This window comes from Salminus brasiliensis, chromosome 19, assembly GCF_030463535.1.
Source record: "Salminus brasiliensis chromosome 19, fSalBra1.hap2, whole genome shotgun sequence".
NCBI classification, from domain to species: domain Eukaryota; kingdom Metazoa; phylum Chordata; class Actinopteri; order Characiformes; family Bryconidae; genus Salminus; species Salminus brasiliensis.
In genome coordinates, this window is record NC_132896.1 from 25,858,671 (window position 1) to 25,884,761 (window position 26,091).

Here is a 26,091-nt window from a genome sequence, read left to right on the forward strand (position 1 = left end):
TCATTATGAATAAAAAAAAATGTTCTAAATTAAACTGTTGTCCTGCAGGGCTGGGGTCCCGAAGGGTGCCAAAGGTTGTCTCTTAAAGCCTCTGCGCAGCAAGCAAGCTCCTACTCCAGTGGAGACTTTCGAGGACCTCTTCAAAGAGGTCTTCACCATGCTGGGCTATCTGGGCCCACACCTCTCCCATGACCCCATCCTTTTCGCCAAGATAGTGCGTCTGGGCAAGAACTTCATGAAAGAGGTGAGGCAGCAGCATGAAAGATTACAGAAAAAGAAAGCAGCCTCGGTCATGGAAAGCCACCGATGCGCACAGATGAAGCTGATGCAGCATCACTAGGCAGCCAGGAGGAAAGCACCCCAGCTCCGGGGGTGATGTGGGGATGAAGTTTCATTAGCCCACAACTATAGTGCACTCTTTTTTTTTTTTTTTTTTTTTTTTTGCTGCTGATGGCATGCACCATGACACAAGATTAATGATGGTCAAAGTCTTACAGAAATGTTATCTAGAACTTTTAAGCATTTTAGAGATCAGGTCATTTGTTGTTTTTGACCAGCCGTGTCCAATGTTTTTTTTTTAATGCCACTGTATAGCAACAATAGCACACAGGTTTCATTGAAATGCTGCTACTGCTGACCGCTCGCTTCAGTTATTTATTTAGTATTTTCTAATCTAGTAATATCAGTGCTACCATTATCACTGATACTTAAGTTGGTAATTCTTTATTTACCTGCATTAGTATGTAACAGCATGCAGTGGTGTTTAATGAGGGGTTAATTTGTTTTTGGTATTCGCACCTTTATTCATTTATTGCCAGAGCTCGTGTTATGACAGCCAAGTCTGTTTATCTGCGTTCCCCCTTGTTGTCCCTGTGCACTCGTACTAATCGCAGTGCTCTGACGCACTAATGGCTCCATTAATTGTTTACAGTGTCGCGTGCGTACATGGCTGTTCTTGTTTAGCATATTCTTATCGCGCAAACGAAAGGTAGAACAGGAGTTATGTGCCGAGGCCTCTCGCTCCATAAATCTACCTCCCTTAGCTGAAGAGACCCAAAGGAAGCCATGAAACAAAGCCTTTTCTGTTTAGTTTGCCTGTCCAAATCCTAACCTTGTTCATGAAAGACTCTGCAAGGCTGGTCTCGGATTTAGAAGTCTGGCAAAAGCATCGGCATTACAGTGATGAAATCAGCTGAACTCCGTATGATTAGCCCTGTTCTAATGTAGCAGGTTGTGTGCACTCCTAACTGTAGTCTCACTAGGCTGTAGTACTGTGAGCCAGTATTGATCTGCATCTCGCGCTCTCTCTCTCCTTCTTTTTTCCCTCGGACCCTGTGCCTCTCCGCCTGGTAGTACCAAAGCGAAAGCAAGCAGGACACCAAGGACAAAATGGTGAGTCATGGAAGAGTAAAAGAAAGTTATGAAGCATGCAGCGGAGTTTCAAGGGCAGCACAGCCCATCTGAGTGAATCGAACAGAAGTTGGAGGAAAGCATCATTTATGCATCACAGTGATTTGAGTAGGGGGTAAAAGTGATCTTTTGAAACGAAGCCGCCTACAGGGTCCCTCTTGCTGTGCATCATGTTAACGTGCTGTGATCAGACAATAGACCCCCGAAGTTCTGCATCCTTCTGTAGTCTGTGGCATGCCCATATTTGGAATTGTGTCTAAGCTAAGTGTGTCTGACTGAAATGCGGGACTGGATAAACAAAGCCATAGATATGCCTTTCGCATTCTGGAGGGCACTGTATTAGTGTTGCTACGATTTTGCAGTTTTCATTTTAGATTTGAGTGCTTTGATATGTCAGTATTTGATAACATTTTCAAGGCAGACCAAGTTTAGAAATGTTATTTATTTATTTATTTTAGAAGAGAAGGTCTCCTCTTACCTGAATGGTCCATTACAGATGCATTGTAGATGTTCACCTGACATTCAATTAACGTTTCAACTGAATATGTATTAAATGCACCTGAACATTAGGTTAAATAGAAAAGCTTGTCTGAATGTAACCCTGCATGTAACCAAAACCCTAACTTTACCCTTTAATCAACCTCTAAAACCTAAACTTTTACTCTAAACCTATCCCTATAAGGGTAGGGTTAAGGCTAAGGTTATGTGCATGGTCATATCCAATACAGAATCACTTAAGCTGAGGTGAGCATCAACAAGGCATCTATAATGGGGCAACCAAGTAAAGTGATATCCAAGATATTCAAATACACACAATGCAATACATCTGCAGAATATGCTAAATATTATAATGAGTAGTAATTTAATGCAATTAACGTTTCACCTTCTTGTGCTTTACACTTTACAAGGTTCACTATCAATCCCCCGCCATTAAGTTGTTGTTTTTTTAGGATTAGTGTGAAAGTGGGTTAATTTAGGTTTACCTCAGGGCATTTGTGATGTTAATGACTGATTGGCATAGAATAAGAAATCTCTCTCTAAATGACTTAATACATTTCTGTGAATGAATTAATACACTTTTATACATCAAACACATGCCTTTGGCATTACAGAGGGCACGGTGTTGCCATACTGCAGTTTTCAACTTCAGTATAAGGAAAAATTGAAACAAAGGAAGAGAAATTATTAAAACATTGCAGTTTTAGGATGAAATGTTTATTTGCGCAAATAATATATGCATACCATAATAAAATAAAATGAGACAACTGAAAGTCCACTTGAGTGCCTCCTAAAGTACTTTCTTCAGACAGTTTTGTGAATGTGGCCCTTTGGAGTTCGTAATATGGGCAAGGCTATTTACTACTTCAACATTTCTGAGATCTTTTTGCCCTACCTTGTTTGTCTTCCCTTGTGGTAGTGCTTAATTATGGAAGATCTCTTCAGTGTTGAAACATGTTTGAACGCTTATTCCTTTCTTGTGCTTCCACTGAAGCTGGAAACGTTTATGCTGCAGTGCCTATGTTGATTATCAGCAAAATCTGCACTCCATAAAGGTTATTTGTGAAAACGATACATGCTCCATTAGACCGTGATTCCAGTTCTGGCTGAAATTGCCTTCATAAACTAATCTCTAAATGAAAACTTAGTAGTCTGAATAAAAAGCCGGAGAGCCATAGAGCATATAGGCAAAACAAGTTGATGTAAATTAAGCTGCATACATGGAACCACTGGTTTATAGCCTCCCCCCTTTTTTTCTTCTTTTTAGGACTCCCTGCTCAGCTGTTTTCTCAGTATTGCCGACCAGGTGCTGCTTCCGTCCCTCACGCTCATGGAGTGCAATGCCTGCATGTCTGAGGAGCTCTGGGGCTTCTTCAAGCTCTTCCCCTACCAGTACAGGTACTGCCAACACAGTTGGTGCTTGACCTTTATCATGTGTGCTCTATGGATTAGCTAGATAAGCTGGAATGTAGTGCCCTTTTGACATGGACTTTGGTAAAACTCAAATGGCTTGCAAAGAGAGCAACGGTCAGCTCAGCTCATTACTCTGTCCAAAACGATACTGTCTGAATTTAATATCTAAAAAACCCAAAAGCTTTTGTTGCTTATATTTCTAACCAAAGCAAATGCACATGTAGACATGATTACATTTTAGTTGCCATCACCCCCCATCTCCCTTCAAGGAGGTACAAATTGTTAATTTTTTACATTGCGATGTAAACCAATCAGCCGTGTGGGGGTGTGTGGGGGGTGTGTCTGGTGTGTCAGACACGCCCGTATGTTGCGAAGCTCTTCTCGTCTCCTTACTAATGCATCCCTGTTCTGTTGGTCCTCAGGTATCGACTCTACGGGCAGTGGAAAAATGAGACTTATAGCAACCACCCCTTACTGGTGAAGGTCAAGGCCCAGACTGTGGACAGAGCCAAGTACATTATGAAGTAAGTTAAGTTGCAGTTGTGTGCTCTACACACGGCCATAACCCTTTCAGTGGTGCGGTCCCACCAGTGGGATTTGCTGTGGCCGGTCCCTGTTTAGGAACGTCCCACTTATGGGTTTTGAGTGTTCAGCTTTGAATCATTCCATTCTGCTGGTTCATCACATCCCTCTGTGCAATTAGTCTTTCCACCACGTAGTGTATCCCCATCCTAAAACAGTTAAAACATGGTTACGCCTGTAGTCCATGTATGCAAGTTAGCCCCTCATAGGCAGCGGATGGCTGACCTGCTCATTATCATCTTAACTAGGGAAGAAACATGGCTTCCATATTGTGACTGTAGTCACAATATAGAAGCCCCTACAGCTGCAGCTACGGCAGTCTGCATTTCTTTGCCGCTATGTCGTAGAAGGCTGTTCCAAATGGGAGGACCCTTCATATACAACACAGAAATGCAGCCTACGCTCGGAGTGGTTTGGAAGACGCAAATTATGTAGTGGGTGACCGAGATTCCAGCCCTCGGTCACCTTCAGCTCTCTGTGCACATACTATGCAGAAACACTAAGGAAAAATCAGCACAAAAATGGTGGAAGACGAAGCTTCGCTTAAACATTTTACTGTTAAAAACTAACGCTGTCTGGTTAGACTGTTCCATTTGTAGCATTAATATTCCGGTATATTGAGAGGCACCTTTTTCTTTCCCAAATGTAAAGTGTAAAAAAAATCATATGCATAAAAAGAGAGAAGAGTACAAGAAAAGGTTATCCCATCAAAACAGTAGGATCTGAATATATAGTCTATATGCTGATATATAGTGGTCAGGGTTTAAGCACATCACAGAATGAACCACTGTCTGCCACCCATCTTCAAACTACTGATTAAAAATGTGTGTTTTTGAGGGTCAATTTGGTGTTGCAAAACATCACACAATTTTCGTACACCCCTAACGATGTAGATGACTCAAAGCCAAAGCTCTGTACCAATCACCATCTTGAACTCCAGCTACACACCTAATGGAAGATTCTGGGCAGACCTTTCCAAAAATCCAGACCTATTTAGCATTTTTTTTTTTTTGCTGTTGTTTCTCAGCTTCACCTAAATTTGAAGGTGATTCTGAATATCACCTTAATGCAGCACTTTCTTAAAGTGTTTACCTTGCTCTTTGTGTGTGTGTGTGTGCGCGAGTGTGGCCTTATGCCTGTCTCCTGTGCATAGTTGATGAGCTGTTTTAATGAACTAGAAGCCTTGTAGAATTGCTGCATCAGGAGCCTTTCTGCCTTTTCAAGTGGCTTGAATAAATGATGATATTTGCTCGGGTAATTGGACGGTGGGAGATGGAGAGATGTGCATTCAGGTGATTGAGGTAAAGGGAAGCAGAGGTTAGGGCATTGGCCGTGGGGGAGTGTCAGAACAGATTTAGGGGGAGAGTGAAGAAAGCGCCGAGTCAGGGTTAGGCCAGGCTGTCAAAATGGCCCAAAGAGCTTGAGCTGTGTTTTGGGTCTGTCTAGGGTTTTGGCGGCTTATCGTGCTGCGGCCGCCGCTGCTGCTGCATCAAGTTTCCAAGGGTGTTGGTGATAGGCCCTTGCATTTGAGAGTGCTGATGGTCAGCTTGATTTAGTGTGCAAATCAAGCAAGCATGATAACGTAGGTAAAGTAGCTGGTGTTTGATATAGTGAAATATGCATTACTTTATTTTACGGTTTATATTCCGTATATTTATATTATACGGTTATAATTATACCCATCTCACTTGTTTATTTTCACCAGGTAAACCAATATAACACAAAATTTAGAAATAAACATTTGACATTCAAAAACAAAAACAAATCAGTGACCAATATAGCCACCTTTCTTTACGATGACACTCAAAAGCCTTCCATCCATAGATTCTGTCAGTTGCTTGATCTGTTTACGATCAACATCACGTGCAGCAGACACCACAGCCTCCCAGACACTGTTCAGAGAGGTATTTTGTTTTTCCTCCCTGTAGATCTCACATTTCATGAGGGACCACAGGTTCTCTGTGGGGTTCAGATCAGGTGAACAAGGGGGCCATGTCATTATTTTTTCTTCTTTTAGACCCTTACTGGCCAGCCACGCTGTGGAGTATTGGATGCATGTGATGGAGCATTGTCCTGCATGAAAATCATGTTTTTATTGAACGATACCGACTTCTTTCTGTACCACTGCTTGAAGAAGGTGTCTTCCAGAAACTGGCAGTAGGTCTGGGAGTTGAGCTTCACTCCATCCTCAACCCGAAAAGGTCCCACAAGTTCATCTTTGATGATACCAGCCCATACCAGTACCCCACCTCCACCTTGCTGGCGTCTGAGTCGGAGTGGAGAGCTCTGCCCTTTACTGATCCAGCCTCGGGCCCATCCATCTGGCCCATCAAGAGTCACTCGCATTTCATCAGTCCATAAAACCTTAAGATATTTCTTGGCCCAGTCTTGACGTTTTATCTTATGTTTCTTGTTCAAAGGTGGTCGTTTTTCAGTCTTCCTTACCTTGGCCATGTCCCTGAGATTTACACACCTTGTGCTTTTTGATACTCCAGTAACATTGCAGCTCTGAAATATGGCAAAACTGGTGGCAAATGGCATCTTGGCAGCTTCACGCTTGATTTTCCCTCAATTCATGGGCAGTTATTTTGCGTCTTTTTTTTTTTTCAACACGTTTCTTGCGACCCTGTTGGCTATTTGCCATGAAACGCTTGATTGTTCGGTGATCACGCTTTCAAGATTGCTGCATCCCTCTGCAAGACATCTCACAATTTTTGACTTTTCAGAGTCCGTAAAATCTCTCTTCTGATCCATTTTGCCAAAGGAAAGGAAGTTGCCTGATAATTAAGCATTATTAGACCACTCCCCTTCTCATTACAGAGATGCACATCACCTGATTTACTTGATTGGTAGTTGGCTTTCAAGCCTATAGAGCCTGGAGTAGAACAACATGTATAAAAAGGATGATGTGATCAAAATACTCATTTGCCTAATAATTCTGCACACAGTGTACATGCATGTGTTTCCTTCTCCCACGTGCACTGGACTGGTTAATCGCCCACAACACTGAAAATGAACATGGCATTATAATGGGTACTACAGGATTTCAAGGCACTCCCCTGAGAATGCAGACCTTGAGTAGTCAAGTATTCGCCTGAAGGGGTTGAAGCATTTTTATTATTTATTTTTATTTTTAATGTTTTTAAAGATGTGCTGTTAAATAATGCATTTTAGAATTTCTTAATGTTCTTAATGAGCGTTTACTGTAATCTGAACGAATCTGTTGACTTTTAAGCCGATTCAATACGAATTCCAAAGCGCAGAGTGAGAAGCGTTATTACAGTTTCCTCTGGTCTCTTGGGTGTTTAGTCAACGAACTTTCATGTCCCCTAATAGGACCCCGCTAATACGTTTCCTCCTCTAAAGAGCCAGTAGGTAGAAGCTTGTTCTATACCGCAGTGAGCTTCTTGAAAACCAACAGAAAACGGGTCGCTTGTGAGGACCTGTAAAGACTGGTTTCTTTGCTCCCACCACCAGTCTCCCCTAGATGCTTCAGACTACCAGAGCCTTCACCTTCACTTTCTGTCTGTACTGTGTTGTCTGTCCGCACTTGTTTGTTTGTGTTGCACTTGTGTCTTGTATGCACTGTCTATGTTGCACCATGGTCCGGGAGGAATGTTGTTTCGTTTCACTGTGTACTCTGTATGTAGTTGAAATGACAATAAACCCACTTGACTTGACTTGACTTGACTTGACCTTCACATGTTTCTGTTACAACCTTGGTTCTTTATTTAACCAAAAGTGGTTCTTCTATGGCCTTTATTCTTAAGAGTGTGGAATAATGGAGTTTAATGCGTTTAGTTTTGAGAGGCTATTTTTTTTTCTTTTTTTTTTTCTTTTTTTTTAAGTGCAAATTAAACAAGTTTAACCTTCGAGGCTAGAAGCGACCCCAGACATAGGATAAGAGGCACTGGTTATTCAAATAGCAGTGGAAAAAGTTATTTCGCTGTCTAGCTACGATAGAATTGGAAGTCGTTTGTAGCCGCCTTGTTGGAGTTTTCTATTTGTTGTCTTTTGTCACAGTTTATTGCAAAGAAATGGGGTCTTTAAGGCATAAATCTACTGAAATATCCTTTTAAGACGTTTGTTTTTAAACAAGAAACATTGGAAAATACAGAGACTACAACTTGTATTTTAAAACCTGCATTCTGTAAAACTGTAGAAATGAATCCCAGATTCGCCAGAGGATTTCTTTACTCCAGTACAAGATCCTTTCTACCACTAGATGTCGCACTAGAGCATCCACATCTGTCTCATGAGAGCATGAACGGCTGTTGTAGCCCAGAGAAAGCAGCTGCTAAACACAGGCGAGCACAACGGCTCTAAGTGCGTTAACCCTTCTGTGCCTGGCTGTTAGCATTGCGGCTATCCTGATCCAAATTTTCATAAATGCACGGTGTATTGCATCAACATGTTGGGCGACTTTATATAAACAACTGATTTATCGATCACATTTTTTTTTCTTTATAGTGGAGGATTATTTGACCTTTGGGGAGCGTTTTACCCCAGTTGGATTATTAGTATTTATTGATTTATTTTTATTAAATATTAGATAATTATATATAGCAATAATTAATCTTTCTCACACTGTTAGCATACCCATCAGTGCTCCATTGCATCCAGTAGCCTTAACTGTGGTTTTGCTTCTGAATTCACACTGGTCGTTAACAGTCCACTGAAGCAAGGTTGAGTTGGGTGTCTTGGGGTTTTAATCTCCTTTAATGCATTCAGATTTCTTCAGCATCCCCCTCCTTTTCTTTGTGTTCTTGTAATGGAATATTTAATTGGAATTTAATTGTTCGTGCACCTTGAGAAGGGTTTAAGTCATTCCGCATGCATTTCTCTGTTTAAGACCCGTCCCTGCATTTATCCCATAGCGGCTAATCCGCCACTAATTTCTTTTTTTTTTTTTTTTTTTCTCCCCTGTTTCCCCTCCCCTTCCCACATTATTGGTTTTCTACCCCCCCCCCCCCCCCCCCCACCGTTTTCCCCTCCGAAGCAACAGTGTCAGCATGTGCTGGGTCCACATAATTAGGGCTTTTAGGAATCTTATCAGCTGAGTCTGTGGTGATCGATATGTTACAGCGATAAGCCTGTCCCTGCAGAGTGCGTAGAGGTGTTACTGGAGGCAACTTGCGACTCGGTCTCTGGACTGGGTGCATATTGCACTACCCTTAAAAACATAGCTGCTACATAGGGTTCTGAGTTTGCGTAATGCCGTAGGGGAAACAAATGCCGTAGGGCTTTTGTTTATAAAGAACCATGTTTGTAACAGAGATGAGCGTGTATGTGAGAACCTACAATTAGTAAAGAACCTTTGTATCAAGTTGTTGTTTGAACCTTTAAAAGGTTTTTCACACTCATCTGCTTTAAACGCATGATTCGTGGAATCAGAGGTGGTTCCTCAATGGCGCCGCTCAGCTTTGTGTGTGTTCAGAGAAGTGTTAAGTGGGGCTTCCAATACCCTACCTAATATCTGCAGGCCTAATTGCTTAACCTCGTCTGTTATTCGCTTAATCGTTTGGTTAAACAGTTTTGCCGCTGTCTTGTGTGCGTGGAGAGCAGAGTTCTGTTAGTGTGAGGCCGAGGAGTCTCATGTGGACGCAGACTGGGTGACTTTGGAATGACGGAGGATGATGTTTTTGTGAGAAATGGACTGAAAGAAAACAAAACTGAGCGCGAGAGAGACAAGCACTTCATACATTCATACAAGCGCTTCATACATTATGTATGTATTTATTTTTTTATTTTATCTATTTTTGATTATCTGGGAAATTATGGGAAACCACTTATTTTACTGCTGCTACTTTGCTTTGCACATCATTGATTTAAAATTTTGACAAAGCGGGAAAGTTCAATGAAGGTATTCATCTGTATTGTCTTTTGTTAGTTAGCAAATACATAAAACAACCTCAAGCTGAATCTAAAAGCTGATAACTACGTAAGAACTACAATAATTCACAATTCTTTTTTTTCCAAGCCTAATTTCTCATACCAGCGGACGCTTTACTCTGCTGGAATGCTTTAGCCTCGTCATGGAGTGATCTTTCTTGTCTTACTGGAGAACTTCAGGCAGTCAAGGCCTGGATGACCTGCAGCATTCCGCAAGCTGTGTAGAGGAGAAACTGTGTTCAGTGAATTGCTAGGGATTGGTTGATGGAAGCAGGGAAAAAAAAACAAAGCTTTTTCATCATTAATATCCTGCGTCTTGCAGCATTATATTTTTGGAGGTTACTGGTAGTTGTCTTTCACTGATGTTTAGGTAGCTCACACAAGGCAAGCAGGTACATCAATCATGCCATCAGAGTACTAGACTTGCATTAGTAAGCAACAAGTAAGGGGAGAGGGATCGGATGAGAGTGGGTGTGTGGGGGTGAGTGAGAGAGAATGCAGGTGATTGAGTGCGGGATACTGCAATGGTACCGCAGAGGATCTCTCTGAGCACTGAAGCAGAAATGAAGGACTGCTCTTGATTCTTTAGGATTACTGAGAGGCATGGAACACGCACTCTCACACACTTCCACACACACACACACACACATACACACACAAGCAACCTTGGAAAATTTCCTATTAGATTTTCATGAGGGATCTCTGTGTATGGCCGCTGCATCCTAATGCGCTCTCTCCTCTTTAAGGTTTTGGCTTTGTCCAGCCAAGACTCTTATTTGGTCTGCGGACGTGGACCATATGTCTTAAAACTCATATTGGTGTGTGTGTGTGTGTGTGTGTGTGTGTGTGTGTGTGTGTGTGTGTGTGTGTGTGTGTGTGTGTGTGTGTTCAGAAGGACTGTTCATCTTCCTGCCTGTTCAGAATGGAGCAGCATTATTGGTCGTCTGCTTTATTGCTGGCCATGAAGCAGGAGGCGTCATTACAGCTTGCTCATTGTGCTCTGAAGGTTAAGCAAACCAATTAGGTTCCCCAGCGTGGTTTAAAGAACACTCATGAACAGCATTTGTGTGTGTGTGGGGGTGTGTGGTTGAGCTCAAGTCTGTCTGTTTCATATTGCTGTCTTGCTTTTAACTCTCTCTTTTATTGCATTCCAGATCACGCTCTTTTGCTCACTCACTCAGTCTCTTGCTCTGAGACAGAAACTTTGTCTCAGACTCCGTTTGTCCCTTGCTTGCTCTCCCTCACTTTCTGTGCTTCTATCTCTTGCTCTCTGCGTTTGTCTTGCCCTCCTGCACTGTCCAGCTGTCTCTGTCTTCGGTTTGCGCATTCTTATTTTCGGTCTCCCGCTCTTACTTTTGGTCTCTCTCTCTCTCTCTCTCTCTCTCTCTCCTCGCGTCTCTCTCTCTCTCTCCTTGCGTCTCTCTCTCTCTCTCTCTCCTTGCGTCTCTCTCTCTCTCTCTCTCTCTCTCTCTCTCTCTCTCTCTCTCTCTCTTGCGTCTCTCTCTCTCTCTCTCTCTCTCCTTGCGTCTCTCTCTCTCTCTCTCTCTCTCTCCTTGCGTCTCTCTCTCTCTCTCTCTCTCTCTCTCCTTGCGTCTCTCTCTCTCTCTCTCTCTCTCTCTCTCCTTGCGTCTCTCTCTCTCTCTCTCTCTCTCTCTCCTTGCGTCTCTCTCTCTCTCTCTCTCCTTGCGTCTCTCTCTCTCTCTCTCTCCTTGCGTCTCTCTCTCTCTCTGTCTCTCTCCTCGCGTGTGTCTCTCTCTCCTCGCGTCTCTCTCTCTCTCTCTCTCTCTCTCTCCTCGCGTCTCTCTCTCTCTCTCTCTCCTCGCGTCTCTCTCTCTCTCTCTCTCCTCGCGTCTCTCTCTCTCTCTCTCTCTCTCCTCGCGTCTCGCGTCTCTCTCTCTCTCTCTCTCTCTCTCGTCTCTCTCTCTCTCTCTCTCTCTTCTCGCATCTCTTACAGAGCTCAGGGTTCCCTCATTAAAACTGATGACACTCCAACCACAGCAAGCCTGCCGGCATTAAGGGGAACGCACTCTCAGTCCTCAATTAACGTCTATCGCTATGAACTGCGAGGAGCTGTCTCCTTCCACCCGCCGAGCTTAAACATGTGCGTGCAGTGATGAATCAGCGCGGAGGTGTGCTGCAGTGGGCAGTAGCGGCTCATCAGATGTGGCCACAGCCGTCCTCTGTCGCAGCGCCACGCTCATTAGAGCTGTCGTCGTCCTGCTAGCATTGATGGCCTCCTGCAATTTACTTCTGATTCCAGTCACTTCATCAAAATGCTGTTTTTGAGGCAGAATTATGATTTACCCTGTGATTTGGGTACATGACATGAACGTAACGTAAATAAACTTCTTTCTCTAACTTTCTCTTTCTTGTTCTTCTTTCTTTGTTTCTTATTCTGCAGGCGGCTGACCAAGGAGAACGTGAAGCCCTCAGGGAGGCAGATTGGCAAGCTGAGCCACAGTAACCCCACCATTCTCTTTGATTATGTGAGTGTTTTATCACTCGTGACGGCCATAATGGTCGGCTAGACTAATGACGGGCTTTTACTGGGCCCCTTTATTATCTGTAACGTTCCATCAATTTTCATTGCTCCCGAGATTAAAAAGTGCATTTATAAACCCTGTGGCCCGGCCTAACGCCGAAATAGTGGACACAAATCTAAATTTAGCTCCCTCGGACCGACTCGATTAGTTAGCTGGGTCCGTCAGGCTCACATGCGTCCAGATTTACTGCAGGTGCACCGGGAACGGGAAGAAGTGCATACGCGGGTAGAGCCAGGCCTAAGAGGTCTGTTCATTGACTTCCAGGGATGAGCATTTTAGCTTGTCATGTAGAAACCTCCTAATATCCAAAATCGCAACTTTACAAAGGAGAAGGACAAAGCTTCTTAACTTTCAATGGAAGTCAAAGTAATTTTGTAATATTGCTGATGGATTGTTTGTCATGAAATTTCTGAGAAGGACTTCTCTAACATCCTTCAGGCCGTTGTAATCTCTAGCGCCACTAGCAACTAAATAAGCTGTGTTTTGGACTTCTAATAGACTGTTTTCTTTTATTAATGGTCAGCAGCAGCACGCTCTTATGTGTTTCAACCAGAACGATTAGCTTTAAACATTTAAAGGGACGTTTTCTACACTTAAATGAGCTGTTTTTTGTTTTGTATTCTTTGATTGATTATGTTTGCATATAGGTAAGGTGCACGTATTTGTCACTGTACAGTGTGGACTGTACAGCGAAATGTGTCCTCCGCATTTAACCCATCTGGTAGTGAACACACACTCACACACACACATGTGTTAGGGGCAGTGAGTACACACACACACCCAGAGCGGTGGGCAGCCAACTCCAGCGCCCGGGGAGCAGAGAGGGTAAAGGGCCTTGCTCAAGGACCCAACAGTGGCAGCTTGCCGAGCCCGGGAATCGAACCCACAACCCTGTTATCGATATCCCGGTGCTCTAACCGCTGAGCCACCATTGTAAAGTAACTATTATTTGGTTTAGACTTTTCTTTCCTTTTTTTTTCTTCAGGTTTAATTTATTTAAAAAAAAAAAAAAAAAAAAAAAAAAAAGCAATGCAACAACCTTTAGTTTTGGCTATTAACTCCTCTCACACTCTCACACAGAGCCACTGCCCCTAAACAGCATGCCACTAGTAACACCAGCAGTTATTTAGCTGACACCCAAGATACCATGCCAACCACCTAGCAACATTATAGCACCCAACTACCAGCCATGTAGCAACACCATTGCAACCACCTGCCAAACAGTTTGTTCATAAAAAAACAAAAAAGATGCATTTAAACATAAATCCCACCCTTGCCAAAAGAAGTGGGCAGTGGTGGCTCAGCGGTTAGTGCTCCGGGCTATGATTTGTGGGTTCGATACCCGAGCTCGGCAAGCTGCCACTGTTGGGCTCTTGGGCAATGCCCTTCACCCTCTCTGCTCCCCAGGCACCACAGCAATGGCTGCCCACCGTTTTGTGTCCGTCACAAATTGTCAATATGGTTGTCTTTGTCTTATAAATGTTGTCCACAAAGATCTTTCTAACTGTAAGAGGGACCAGTAAGACAAAGTACATCATGCCATGTAAATGGATGTTTGTAATCTAGTAATTGTGCCGGCCCTAACCGATATATTTGATTAACCACGCCCACCGCTAGGGTCTTACACGAGCTGCACAGCACTGTGTGAAAGAAGCTCTGATGTCTCGGCTCGTGCAGCATATGTCCAGAGCAGAAGGAGGCAGAACAGGGTGCTTCAGAGCGCCGAGAGCCTGGAGCTCGTTAGCATTTCAGAGAGAATTCCAGAAAAACTTGTGGGTGAGACAAAAAGGCAAGATCCACTCTGAAGAAAACCTTGCCACTCCAGAGACGACCAAAGCCTGCAGTCATGCAGAACAGACCCCTTTCGGCTGCTTCTTCTGTAGCGTATTAAAGGCAGTGCAGGCAGCACCCTCATCACCCGCTAACACCCTTCCTCTGAAGACCGTAATTATAGATGTCATTGAGTTCTGACGTTCAGTGCGCTTAGAAACCATAAGATGCGGTTAGAATCAGAGTGGCTTTATGGAGAAATTAGTCACTGCACTGTTTTGTCAGGGATCCTTTCAGAGCATTACCGATTCCTGGTTGCTACTAAATGATTAGAGGTACATGATTGGGAGCGGACATAGAGTAAATGCCATTGGTTTGCAGACACTGAATCATCTGACATTTACCTATTAATATCTTTATTTCAGGTGAATTTATCCCACCTTTGCTGCAGCGACTACCACTTCAGGAAGCTCTTCAGGCAAAGCGTCTTGCTAGTTTACTGTTTGGATTTGATTGGATTCAGCTACAGTAGCATTATTGAGTTTTGGTGCTGATGTTGGATGTTTGGTGGCGCTCCATCATTCCAGAGACTGCAGTTCCACCACTCCACAGTTCAGTTCTGGAGATCCTGATACCTCAAAAAAGCGCCTTGGGATAGTAGTAGAAATGAGTGTTTGACTCTATTGGCAGTGTATTAGCATTTCTAAAGTAGGGATTATTTTGTTGGTCATGTCGGCCACCTCTTCTGTATTCCCAGTGTTTGATTCACCTGCAGTTGTAGATGACTCTAGCAAAAAGTGCTAAAATAAAATTGAGATTATGTAGAAATTATTTACATTAAATTATAGGTGTTTCATAATTGTAATCTTAAATGTAATTAAGTGTCATTTTTACTGTAGGATATGTTCCATACAAAGGCAATCTAACTCAGGGGACCCAATACTGGTGATATACCAGCCTACTAAGCTCTTTAGCTCTAATCTAAGCTACTTTATGCTGGTATTGAAGAACATTAATAATCAGAAAAATCCATATTAGTAATACCTGTGCTCCTAAAAATAATTGGCAAAAAAATAACATGGGAGTGTGAAGACACTTTCAGTGGTCTAAAGAGCCTTCTGTTGATATAAAGGGTCTTCACATTAACATAGTATCTCTCATACAAACCTTTTTATGGACCCAAAAGTGGTTCTTCTATGGCATCCCTCCAAGAAACTTTTAAAGTTTGTAGGTAGATCTCCAGAATCTGGATTGACCACCCCTGGCCCAACTATGCAGAACGCCTCTAGAGGATAATTTAAATGCCTAGTAAAAGTCTGTCATCCTCTCTAAGCAACCTGACGTGTCATGTGTTTCACTTGTGTTTGTTCAGATCCTCTCGCAGATCCAGTGGTATGACAACCTCATCACCCCTGTGGTGGACTCTCTGAAATACCTCACCTCTCTCAACTACGATGTGCTGGCTTGTATCCTTTTTGCCTCTCGCCCACTAATAATTACACCCGCCGCCCACCTCCATGCAGAATAATAATCCTGCTCAGCCTTCTTCCCTACATCCCCACCCACGTCCACCCCCAGTGTAATGAGTGCTCTCTGAGGAACTTGCTGATCCCCTCAAAACTCCAACCCTGTTATTTGTCTCCCTTCTCAGTAGTGTTTAATAGTTTGCATTTGCTTGCCTTGAATGTTAGCCCCAAATGATGTTTCTGCACTACTAAGGAGAGAACTTAACCACAAAACCAAACAAAAAGAGAACCTGAAGGGGTTTTGTTCAACTTGCTAAAGCTCTGCTTCTGACCCTTGCTTGCACTTTGATGGTTGTGTGGTGTTGTTTTTTAATATGCATAAATGGCTGCTCGACTAGCGTTTGCTGTTTAATTCTGATGTCGTATAGAAAGATAAGAAGCCTGTGCCTGTTGTAGCCCTTGATCCTGCTGCTAGATTGTATTATCGAAGCTCTGGCTAACCCGGAGAAAGAGAAGATGAAGCATGACGACACTACTATTTCATCTTGGCTTCAGAGTGAGTTTCTGAAACTTTTTTTTTCTTCTTCTTCTTCTTTCACTTTCCTCTTTTCCTAAAAGCCCCCTGGACATTCTCCTAAGCTTGATCAAATTGATCTAACCAACATCACAGTTAATAGACTTTCAAATGTCGTTTTGAAATATCTGACCTTGCTGCTTGTCAAGGCACTTTCCAGTGCACTCAGGATTGTCATTATTAATTTTAACACAAATGTATTCATCATTAGGGCTTGGCCTTTTTTGGGGTGGGGGGTGGAGGGGGTAATGCTTTGCTTTTTATGCGGTCAGGCCTGTTTTGCAGTCAAATTTGTGCAATAAAAGTTTTTGTAGTTTTGCTCTGGACACAGCTGTACTTCTGAACCTAAAACCAAGATGTGATTTGAAGTGCCTTTCAGCTTTAATTTAAGGGGTTAAACAGCAATAGTACAGTTTAGGAATTGCAGCCATTTTGTTTTGCACAGTCCCTCCATTTTCACAGGCTCAAAAGTAAGTGGACAGTGGATTGATTAGCAGTTTTATGGCCAGGTGTGACCTGTTCCTACGTTATTATGTCTTGATTAAGATTTGAGTTAGATTTCGTGTGCTAAGACCATACTTGGAAGCTGTTCAAGGGAACTCTCTAAATAATCTCCAAAGAGGTGTGGAGTCAAGCAAAGGAGGCTATCATTATGCTGAGAAAACAAAACTAGTCTATTGGAAGGAGAGGAGAAACTTTCGAAGGCAAATCAACAATTAAAAGTTGATTTAAAAATAAATAAATACAAAAAGAAGAAAGGGACTGGTTAGTTTTTCAATCCCAAAAAGCTTGAATGACCATGGAAGACACCTAAAGCACAATGATCTGCAAAGGTGTAGTTAAGAGTAGTGAGATGTACTGATTTTAAAAAGCCATAAAAGTTAAAGAAGATGCATTCATCTTAACATTTTTTTAGCAAGATTAGTGCATTATTTCTGTATGGTGCAATTTTTGTGAGAAAAGTAAAGGAGCACCATGCAAAACCTTTGGGCGCCCCAAGAGATTTGAGCTCCCATAACTTTTACCAAGGTCTTGGGCCTTAATTAGCTTTAATTTTTTTCACAGCTTTAATAATTGAATGCTATGAATTTCTGCTAGCAATTTCCTCCGTTTGTGATACAATTAAGAGAGAGCAGTTAACAGGAATGTTGGAGGTCTGAAAGGCCTGATAAACTTTAAGAGAACTGCTCGTGTGATCAGTAGAACAGAAAATACAAACCTTTGTTTGACAGCCAAAGACCTTCAGGAAGATTTAGCAGACTCTAAAGTGGTGGTGCACTGTTCCACTGTGCAGTGACACCTGCACAAATATGACTTTCATGGAAGTTGTAAGGGGGGGGGGGAACAAAAAAACAAAACTTTCCAGCCGTTCACAGCCTCTAGGATCGACCATACTCTGTGCTTGTGTTGCAGCCAGTAGCATGGGGAGCATTTCACTGGTTGTGGGGAAAAATGGATTTAATTAAATACCAGCAAATTCTGCAAGCAAACATCACCTCTTGTATATAAAAGAAGCTGCAGATCAAGAGGATGGCTTGTAGCTTGTACAGCAGGATGATCCTAAATGCACCTTAAAATCACAGCACAAGGTGCTGGCTGAAGGTTTTCCCATGGCCCTCACAGCCCCTGACCTAAACAACATTGGAAATTTGTGGATTGACTGAAAAAAGAGCAGACGGCCCAAGAATCTCGCAGAACTAGAAGGCTTTCGCAAGGAAGAATGGACGAAAATCCCTCAAACAAGAATTGAAAGACTTTGCTGGCTTAGCTGGCTGCAGAATGCGTTTACAAGCTGTGATACTTGCCAAAGGGGGTGTTACTAAGTTCCGACAATGCGGGGTGCCTAAGCTTTTGCTTTGGCCTCGGGTTTTGCTTTCTTGTTAGTTTGAAACTGTAAAAGATAGAAAAAGTAATTTTGCTTAAAATATGAGAGATGTTTCATCAACTTTATGCCTTCTAGGTACCAAGAGCTGTTTAATTGGCTTAAATCCAGTAACAAATTTTGAACAGGGGTGCTCAAACTTTTACATCCATGGATTATGTTGATATGTTTGACTTTCTTCAACTTTCCCTATAGGTCTCGCCAGCCTATGTGGAGCAGTTTTTAGGAAGTACCCCATTGAGTTGGCTGGCCTGCTACAGTATGTGACCAACCAGCTGAAGGCAGGAAAAAGGTGTGTGTGTGTGTGTGTGTGTGTGTGTGTGTGTGTGTGTGTGTGTGTGTGTGTGTGTGTGTGTGTGTGTGTGTGTGTGTACGCACTTATTCACGTAATCATGTGTGGGAATGTGTCTGTGTGTCCGTTACTTATGGGTGAGTCTCTCTCCTTCTCCCTCTCCCTCTCCAAGTCAGCATTGTGTTTGTGCTCTGGGTGCAGCCAGCTGCCTCGTCAGCCCGATCCTCATTCTCAAAGGGCCGATTGTACAAGGGAAGGGCCTCGATGTGCCTGTTAATGCTGAGCTGTGACTTGCTTTTGAAAAGCTCTTCTGAAAGAAGCCCTACATCTACTTCCCTGATAACATGGCTGCTCAAATCAGAGTACAGTAGAATAGGATGTGCGAGTGTTTGCATGCGTGTGTCCTTGCTGTCAGTCCTGTTGGCATTTAACTCTGTGTCTTAAAACCCTTCCATCTTCTGAGTGCCTTTGAAACTATTGCAAGCCTGCCTGTGATTGACCTGACTCAGCAGTGACAGAGCAGCGCTGAACCAGCTCCAGAGTCATTTTCCTCTGTTGTGCTCTGTACTCTGGGCGTGCTGAGTAGTAGGAGACATCATAGAACACCTGCCATTTTAACCTGAAAACCTTCAGTTCTTCATCCCTCAGCCCTGGCAGATAGCATTTGGGGGAAGGACCTGTGTGTGTGTGTGGGGGGGGTGCTGTTATGATGAATAGTCTTTTCTGCAGTTTAAAAACCACTGCATCTATTCCCCTTTCCTCAGCTTTGACCTGTTGATCCTGAAGGAGGTGGTGCAGAAGATGGCCGGGATCGAGATCACTGATGAAATGACCGTGGAACAGCTGGAGGCCATGACTGGAGGAGAGCAGCTCAAAGCAGAGGTACAGCCAGCCTGAAAATTGAGTTTCAGAGTGAAAATATTGGAGTCGTTCTATGAAACTGGTGTCATTGCTCTGTTGCAATTTTCAAAGACATATAGTGTGTGTATTTTTTGTAAAAGTATTTTATTTATTTTAATTCTACAACATAAAATCCCACCAATCATGTTCATGATACAAGCATATATTCAGGCATATAATCCTAATTAATATTATATTTTTATTCAGACATGGGAGCTATGTTCACACTAAAACATGACAATAAACAAACAGTATGTGAAAAAAAAAAAAACCCTCTAAAATGGCCACAGTTCATGTTGTCAAGTTCCTGACTTAGGCAATCAATTTATTAAGTTTTACACTATTAGGGCAAAGAAAACAATACAAACATCCCTATCCCTGTTTTGCCAGACAAAAGCTTGAGCTCGGCTGTCTAACTTGTGTTTATGTTCCTGGATGCTCCAAAAACGCAACAGTACATTATTTATGGACACAGTAAGTTGAAGGGGTAGTTGGTTGATTTGAGGAACACGCACAAATAATATATAATAATAAATATGTTTTCTATTTTTAAAGAATATATCTTATATAAACAGGGATGCAAACATAATACTGAAAGCTCAATTCCTAAAGCTTTGATTTGGTGATAATTTAGTTAGCATGTTAGTTAATATGGACATGTGAAGGTTCCATGTACTAATGCTAAAGTTATCATTTTAACAAACACTGGAATTAATGGCTTTCACACTAGAGATGCAAATGGCACCTTAGAAAGATGGGTTTACCAAAAAGACATTTACATTACCAAAAAGACAAGACAAGACAATAAGATACAGTCCTATTTGAGTGCTGCTTTCAACCTACTGTCTGAAGTGGTGTTAGTTTTATTCTCTGTTCCAAAGTCGTTTTACCTTCCCTCCAGTGATGCTTTTGACTTTGGGTTGGAGAAAATCAATAAAAGGTAATAGTGCAATATTTTGGGTGGAGAAATGGTATTGATGCACAGAGGCACAAGTATTAGTTTTATTATTTAATAAAACATCTATATATTTTTAATGTGTATGAATCCCATTGGTAAAACAATAGAATACCCTAGTCATTGTTTCTTTAATCCACAATGTGGCACTAAAAAGTGTTATGTCTCTCCCCTCCCCCTCCTTTTTCATGGTGGTTCCAGGCCATCTGCCATTTGTAGGAGTGACCGTATAGCAGCCTTGATTTATAGGCTTTATAATATCCTGGATTCGTATATCCTCTGCTGTGGATTCAGCTCGCCATCATAGATGATTCTCTTTTTTTGTTGTTGTTGTTGATTTGTTTGTTTTTTTTTAGCTCAGCCAAAAGCATGAGGTTAGACACGATTCATGCCATTTCCTCAGTGGTTTCAATGAATAAATAAAAGGATTACATGAATCCTAAAAAAGTAGCAAGTTTTAAATTCATTATATGCCCAAAACTTGATAAGCTATTGAGATATACAAATTGGCCGACGCTGACTTAATTCACTACTGCAGCTTATTTGAGGGGTCAACTCAGACCGTAGACCTCCATACCATCAGACATTGCCATATTCAGACTGTGGCAAATCGTTTTCCATTGGTATTCCTGACAAAACCATCTAGGCTCTCCAGTATATATTTGTTATTTTTCTGCTGGAATTCTCTCTCCTTACAAACAATCTGATTATCTCCCCCGCAGATCTCTTTTAGCTACACTGGCTGATTGTCCATCTGCACACTCAATGTATACTCTTAAAAATCTGTACACTGTATAGCAACTCCTTTATTAGATGACCTTCAGCCCTACACACTAGATGTACACACTCCAGACTTGTGTATATCCTGAAATGCACTCAGATCTTTAAGCATCTTGGCTTTAGGCTTGGCCTTCCATGTTAAAATGGTGGATTAAAATGGGGTATTACTAAGGTGTTCCTGGAGTACATTCCCTATTGCCTCTGCTGGATGTTGTCCAGAGTGTGACAGAACTGTCTGAGGAAAAAGTAAAAGCCACTCAAGTGTCTCAACAGTTCGGTTGTTATATATGTATGTAAGTATGATTTCCCACATGCATCCATAGCTGGACTCTCGATAATTGATAATCCAGTAATACCAAATATTCTCAGATGTTCCAGGCCTACATGGCTCCCAAAGTTACTGCAATCTTCAGAGCTATACATTTTGAGCTCAGCTAAACAATGTTCTCCACCTTACTGCTGCTAATGTCATCTCTTGCCTGCTATTTCCAGGTGATGTTGTTATTGTTGATTTGTGATGTTCATTATGATGCTACTGTTTCACTGAAACCTATACAATAATGGAATTTGTGCTAATACTGGCACTTAAATACTATATTAGTATCAGCAATCAGCATTCATTCAGGCCTGAAACGAGAGAAGCAAAAATGCCTGATGCCAAATCTATAACATTGTTATTTCAGTGGTGACTGACCCAAAAATACCTGTTAAATGACTACAGTCTGGATGAAACGGTGTGTTCTGCAGGCTAAACTTTAGCCTGAGAAAATCTGGCCTTTTTAAAAGCCAGTCATTGGAGCTTAGTACTTTTTATGCATAGAGAAATGTTCTTAAATGTTAAATTCCTGCGAAAGCATGTTTTTTTGTAACCCGATGTAATTAAAATGTAGTCTGAAATGAAGCTGTTAGCTTTATACTCTCATGTTCTCAGATGCCACTGTTCTGTATAATAGATCTTTGTGTAACCAACACCATCTGGTACTGAGCCTAGGTACTGAATAGCCCAGGCAGGAATCAGGAAACACCACTGTTATACATGTATGTCCAAATATTTGTGGACTCTTTCTAATGAATGCATCCAGGGGTGAGTTCGACATGAGGTGACTCCTGACCCTGCTGATTTCTGAAGAAACTGAATGAACCGGTGTCCCAATACTTTAATAAATTAGTGTACCAATCAGAATCTGGCCAAAAGAAGTAAAACGCAAATATTTTTGTAATCAAATGTATTTATTTGATATGTTCTCTCTGCTCATGTTTCGTCTCTTCCCTCTGCTCTAAATCTTATTAGCTTAGCATGGCAGTGTATTTGTCTTGCTCTAATGAGACCTCAGGCAGTAAGGTTTTTAAGGTCACACCACTGGTGCCATTGAAATTTGCCTCTTAGGAGCTTATTTTTGTATTGTATCTTCAGAATAAAATAACGTGTCTGAATGAGGCTTTTTACTTGATTACTCTCAGAGTTTAGTTGGGTAACCATGGAAACTACTTAGAGGTTACCTAGATTCATGATACCCACCAGATCCTACTCTTACTACAGTAGGATCATTTCAAAGTGTGTGTGATTTAGTTGCTGTTGTCTGAAGCTGCCTGTTCTGTATTTGCGTGTGTTTTGTAGGGAGGCTACTTCGGCCAGATCAGGAACACGAAGAAATCGTCTCAGCGCCTGAAGGACGCTCTGCTGGATCACGAGCTGGCTCTTCCTCTTTGCCTGCTGATGGCTCAGCAGAGGAACGGCGTGGTCTTCTCTGAGGGAGGAGAGAAACACCTGAAACTTGTGGGCAAACTCTACGATCAGGTACCTGGTCTGCCCATTCTGGCTTTTACAGAGCTGTTCCATGTTCTTTTCTATTCAAAGGGTTTGCTGAGAGAGTTTGACAGTTTCTGGGATTCTCACAGTCGCACACGCGCTCGCTTGCTCCCTCACTCAGACAGTTTGCCTTTCATGTTGCCCAGCTGCATAGCTCAATTACTCACTGGGTAATCCAACTCACTTTCATTTCCTCCACATTTTCAAGACATGCCTCAGCAGATGGTGCTAAAAACTCAACATCACATCATCAGCTCCATTTTGTGTTGGGCTACAGAATGACGCTGTGGGTTGAGCATGCATTTTATTTATTTATTTTTTTTTCCTCTCCGATCCCCTTTTCTTTTTTTTCTTTTCGCACCCCTCTTTGAATGTCTCAAATTAGAGCTTTTAGCGAATTCACCCTCGCAATGCTGGATTGTGGGAATAATTGCTCATGGTGTGAATGTGTACCACGCTTTTTCCTGACCTCGGTGGGGAAGCGGTTTAATTATTAATTTGGGCTTGTTTTTCTCCTCCTGCGCAGGAAGTTGTGCGCACCTCATTACAATCAGCCGAAATGTGTCAGGCCAGCCATATCTCCCCATGAAGCTTCAGAGACTGATCGACTCATCTCAGCCATTGAATATGCATTGAATGTGATTGCATGATTTATGCATAAGCCCTCATTGGCACCTTGAAAAATCTGCTTGCGCCGTTATCCGAGAATGCACTGAATTAGTAGTTTGTATAGCTTTTGTGGACCCCGCTAATGTTTATCGAGCGATTCGTCTCAATAAAGGTACGAAGTGGGTACAGATCTTTCAAGTGAGGAACTACATACATATTCATTTCAGTCATTAGCACGATTACATACATTGCAGTTTAATTAAGTTGGGAATGATGTTTAGGATGCTATATAATGCTCAGTGAGCTTTTATTATTATGGCTTAATGGTAAATATTTATGTTGCAAATGTATGAATCCCACAGTAGCTTCACATTCAAAGCACAGCATATAGACGTCGGAGCTTAAAGTATGTGCTCGCTGTGTAACGTTTGCGCTGTGCGGCCAAAAGTTAGTGTGCTGCTTCTTCCAAATTCAAGGTTATTAAAGGAGCCATATACTTATGTACGTCTGTGTCGGACAAAAACCTTGTTTTTCCCTTTTCGTTTTTTTAACTTGGTTTTGGAGCTATATAAATATATATATAATGACCTTTATTTGATTTGGCTATTGGAAAACAGATTTATGGCTGGTTTTTGATCCTGAGATGGGCCACAGCCACATGTCATGGCACAGCCTAAGCTATCCTAGCTTAGCATTGCTTAGAAGTGAAAGAAGAACTCAATCCAATATTTTTGCTCTCTTTTCTGCTTCTTCACAGTGCTGAAGAGCTTCTTTCCTCTTTTTGCCTCATTCTTACATTCTGCCTTTCCCCCTTTCTCCAGTGCTGCTCGTGTTAGCTTCTAGGCTCTAGGCTTTTATTTGTTTGTTTGTTTTTGTTTCTGGGGATGTCTGTCCACTAACTGTGCTTTGAAGGTTTGATTTGTGTTCAGCCGCAGTAGGTTCTAATATTAGATGATTAGTCCTCGATCAGAAGTGCCACTTGAACTCCTCTCAAAGGTACTAGATAGAGCTCCATCATTTTAGGAACGCAGTTCCACTGTTAAATGACAGGGGATAACCCCTCTAATCTATACTTGGCTTTGGACATGGTGACCTTATGCTGATGCAGCTGCTCCAGAGCTTCCCATTTTATTGGCAGTGCTTTCCTATGGAGATTAGACAAGCTGTGTCCATGTATTTGCACAGCTGTGTCTGCAGTGGGTGCACCCTCTAAATGGCCTCGTTTACTCATTAGAAGGGGTGTTCAAAAACTTTTGAGCACAGTGTACATGTGGTGACATTTCTTCAGATCTTGTGGTGGGACAGCTTGAATCCAGGCAGTTCGACCCAAAGACTCCTCAGTAAACTGTTCGGTGTCGAACCTCCTCTGATAGGCTCTGTGTGCTTGTTGAAGTTGACTGCAGAGGGCAGCCTGTCCCATATTTCAACCCTACAGACAATGTTACCTCACCCTGACCTTTCAACAGGGTCATGTCGTGACAAACCTCTCACACTCTGAATGACTGGCTGGCCTATGTCCTCTTGTTCTGCTGACCATGCAGACACCAGTATCTGTGATGAGGGTCATCTTAGTTCCCCCTGATCTTTGTAACATCTTAACCCCACAGTCTTCAAGTGCGCAACAGAGACATTACAGCCTGCGACAGTGTGGGGAGGAAAGGACAGGAAAAAGTTAGAGGTTGGTCTCTCCCTAATTCCTAAGGGGAGTCATGTCACTCAGAAGCGATTAGACCTGTGAAAAGGGGGCCAGAGCAATCTTGGCCCTCCTTTGATGTCCGTTTTTATAGTTACCGCTCTGAAAGTGCAGCCAATCTTCCCGTCTGCTCGAGTCCCAGATCCGACCGCGGCTCTAACGAGATGCTGTCCGGGCTCGACTCTGAGTGCAGCAGCTGGTTCTGAGGGCGGCGGGGAGGGAGGGGTGGGGAACGGTGGTCCCTGGGTAGACTTGTTCAGATGCTTCCCCGCTCTGGGCTTTCACTCTGCTGCTGGCTCGCTATTTGAAATGGCAGCTCACAGGTTTGATGGCTAATGAGAGATCAGATGAAATAGGGTAGTGCACAACATGTGGATCAACAATTATTTATGCAGAGGAAGTGCAAATAAGTTTTTGGTCCAACATATCCAAAAAGAAAGTTGATGGAGAAGGTTGAAGGCAGATGAACCAGGGTCTAGGTACTGTACACAGGTTCCAGTCTGAAATGAAGCTTAGACTGAGAAGTGTCAATTGATTTAATGGAGAAAATCTTAATTTAATTAAAAAATTATTATCTGGAAAAGAAAGGAAAAATTAATGAATTTTACAAATTTATTATTGAATTTAGCATCTGGCAAAATTTAAAAGAAGTGTTAAACATTACTCTGACCAGATGGCATAGAAAAAGTAAAATTATCCAAGTTTTAATTGGTGCTCCTCACAATCTGAATTTCAGGAAAAAAGGAAAAAAATAATCTTTACTTGATTTTCTGATTTTATTTATTTGTTTATTTATTTCCCCCCATTTTTGCATCCTTTGCTTATCCTAGCTTATACCATCAGATTGTGGGAGAACATGCCTGTCTGTGATTGGTCAGTGCATCATTTCAATGGCGAGGGTGGATGGAAATGGGGATGGCCCACCAGCGCTACAATAGATCGACCCTTCTCATAACCAGCAAGCTGATTGGATGTTTTTGTCAAGAGGCCATGTTGAGCTCCTCATTTGTAGCGTTAGAAGC

At 42.3% G+C, this 26,091-nt stretch overlaps 1 protein-coding gene across 3 annotated transcripts in view; it reads left to right on the plus strand.

Moving 5' to 3' along the window:
* thoc2 (THO complex 2) overlaps positions 1-26,091 on the plus strand; it is an 87,099-nt gene that overhangs the window by 27,833 nt on the left and 33,175 nt on the right. For all 3 annotated transcript variants that reach the window (XM_072664320.1, XM_072664319.1, XM_072664321.1), the window contains exons 12-21: positions 49-244; positions 1,354-1,392; positions 3,176-3,306; positions 3,744-3,845; positions 12,197-12,281; positions 15,481-15,574; positions 16,050-16,130; positions 18,226-18,322; positions 19,087-19,204; positions 22,576-22,755. In XM_072664320.1, the coding sequence (XP_072520421.1) occupies positions 49-244; positions 1,354-1,392; positions 3,176-3,306; positions 3,744-3,845; positions 12,197-12,281; positions 15,481-15,574; positions 16,050-16,130; positions 18,226-18,322; positions 19,087-19,204; positions 22,576-22,755 (1,123 nt within the window). The remainder of the gene's footprint in view (positions 1-48; positions 245-1,353; positions 1,393-3,175; positions 3,307-3,743; positions 3,846-12,196; positions 12,282-15,480; positions 15,575-16,049; positions 16,131-18,225; positions 18,323-19,086; positions 19,205-22,575; positions 22,756-26,091) is intronic.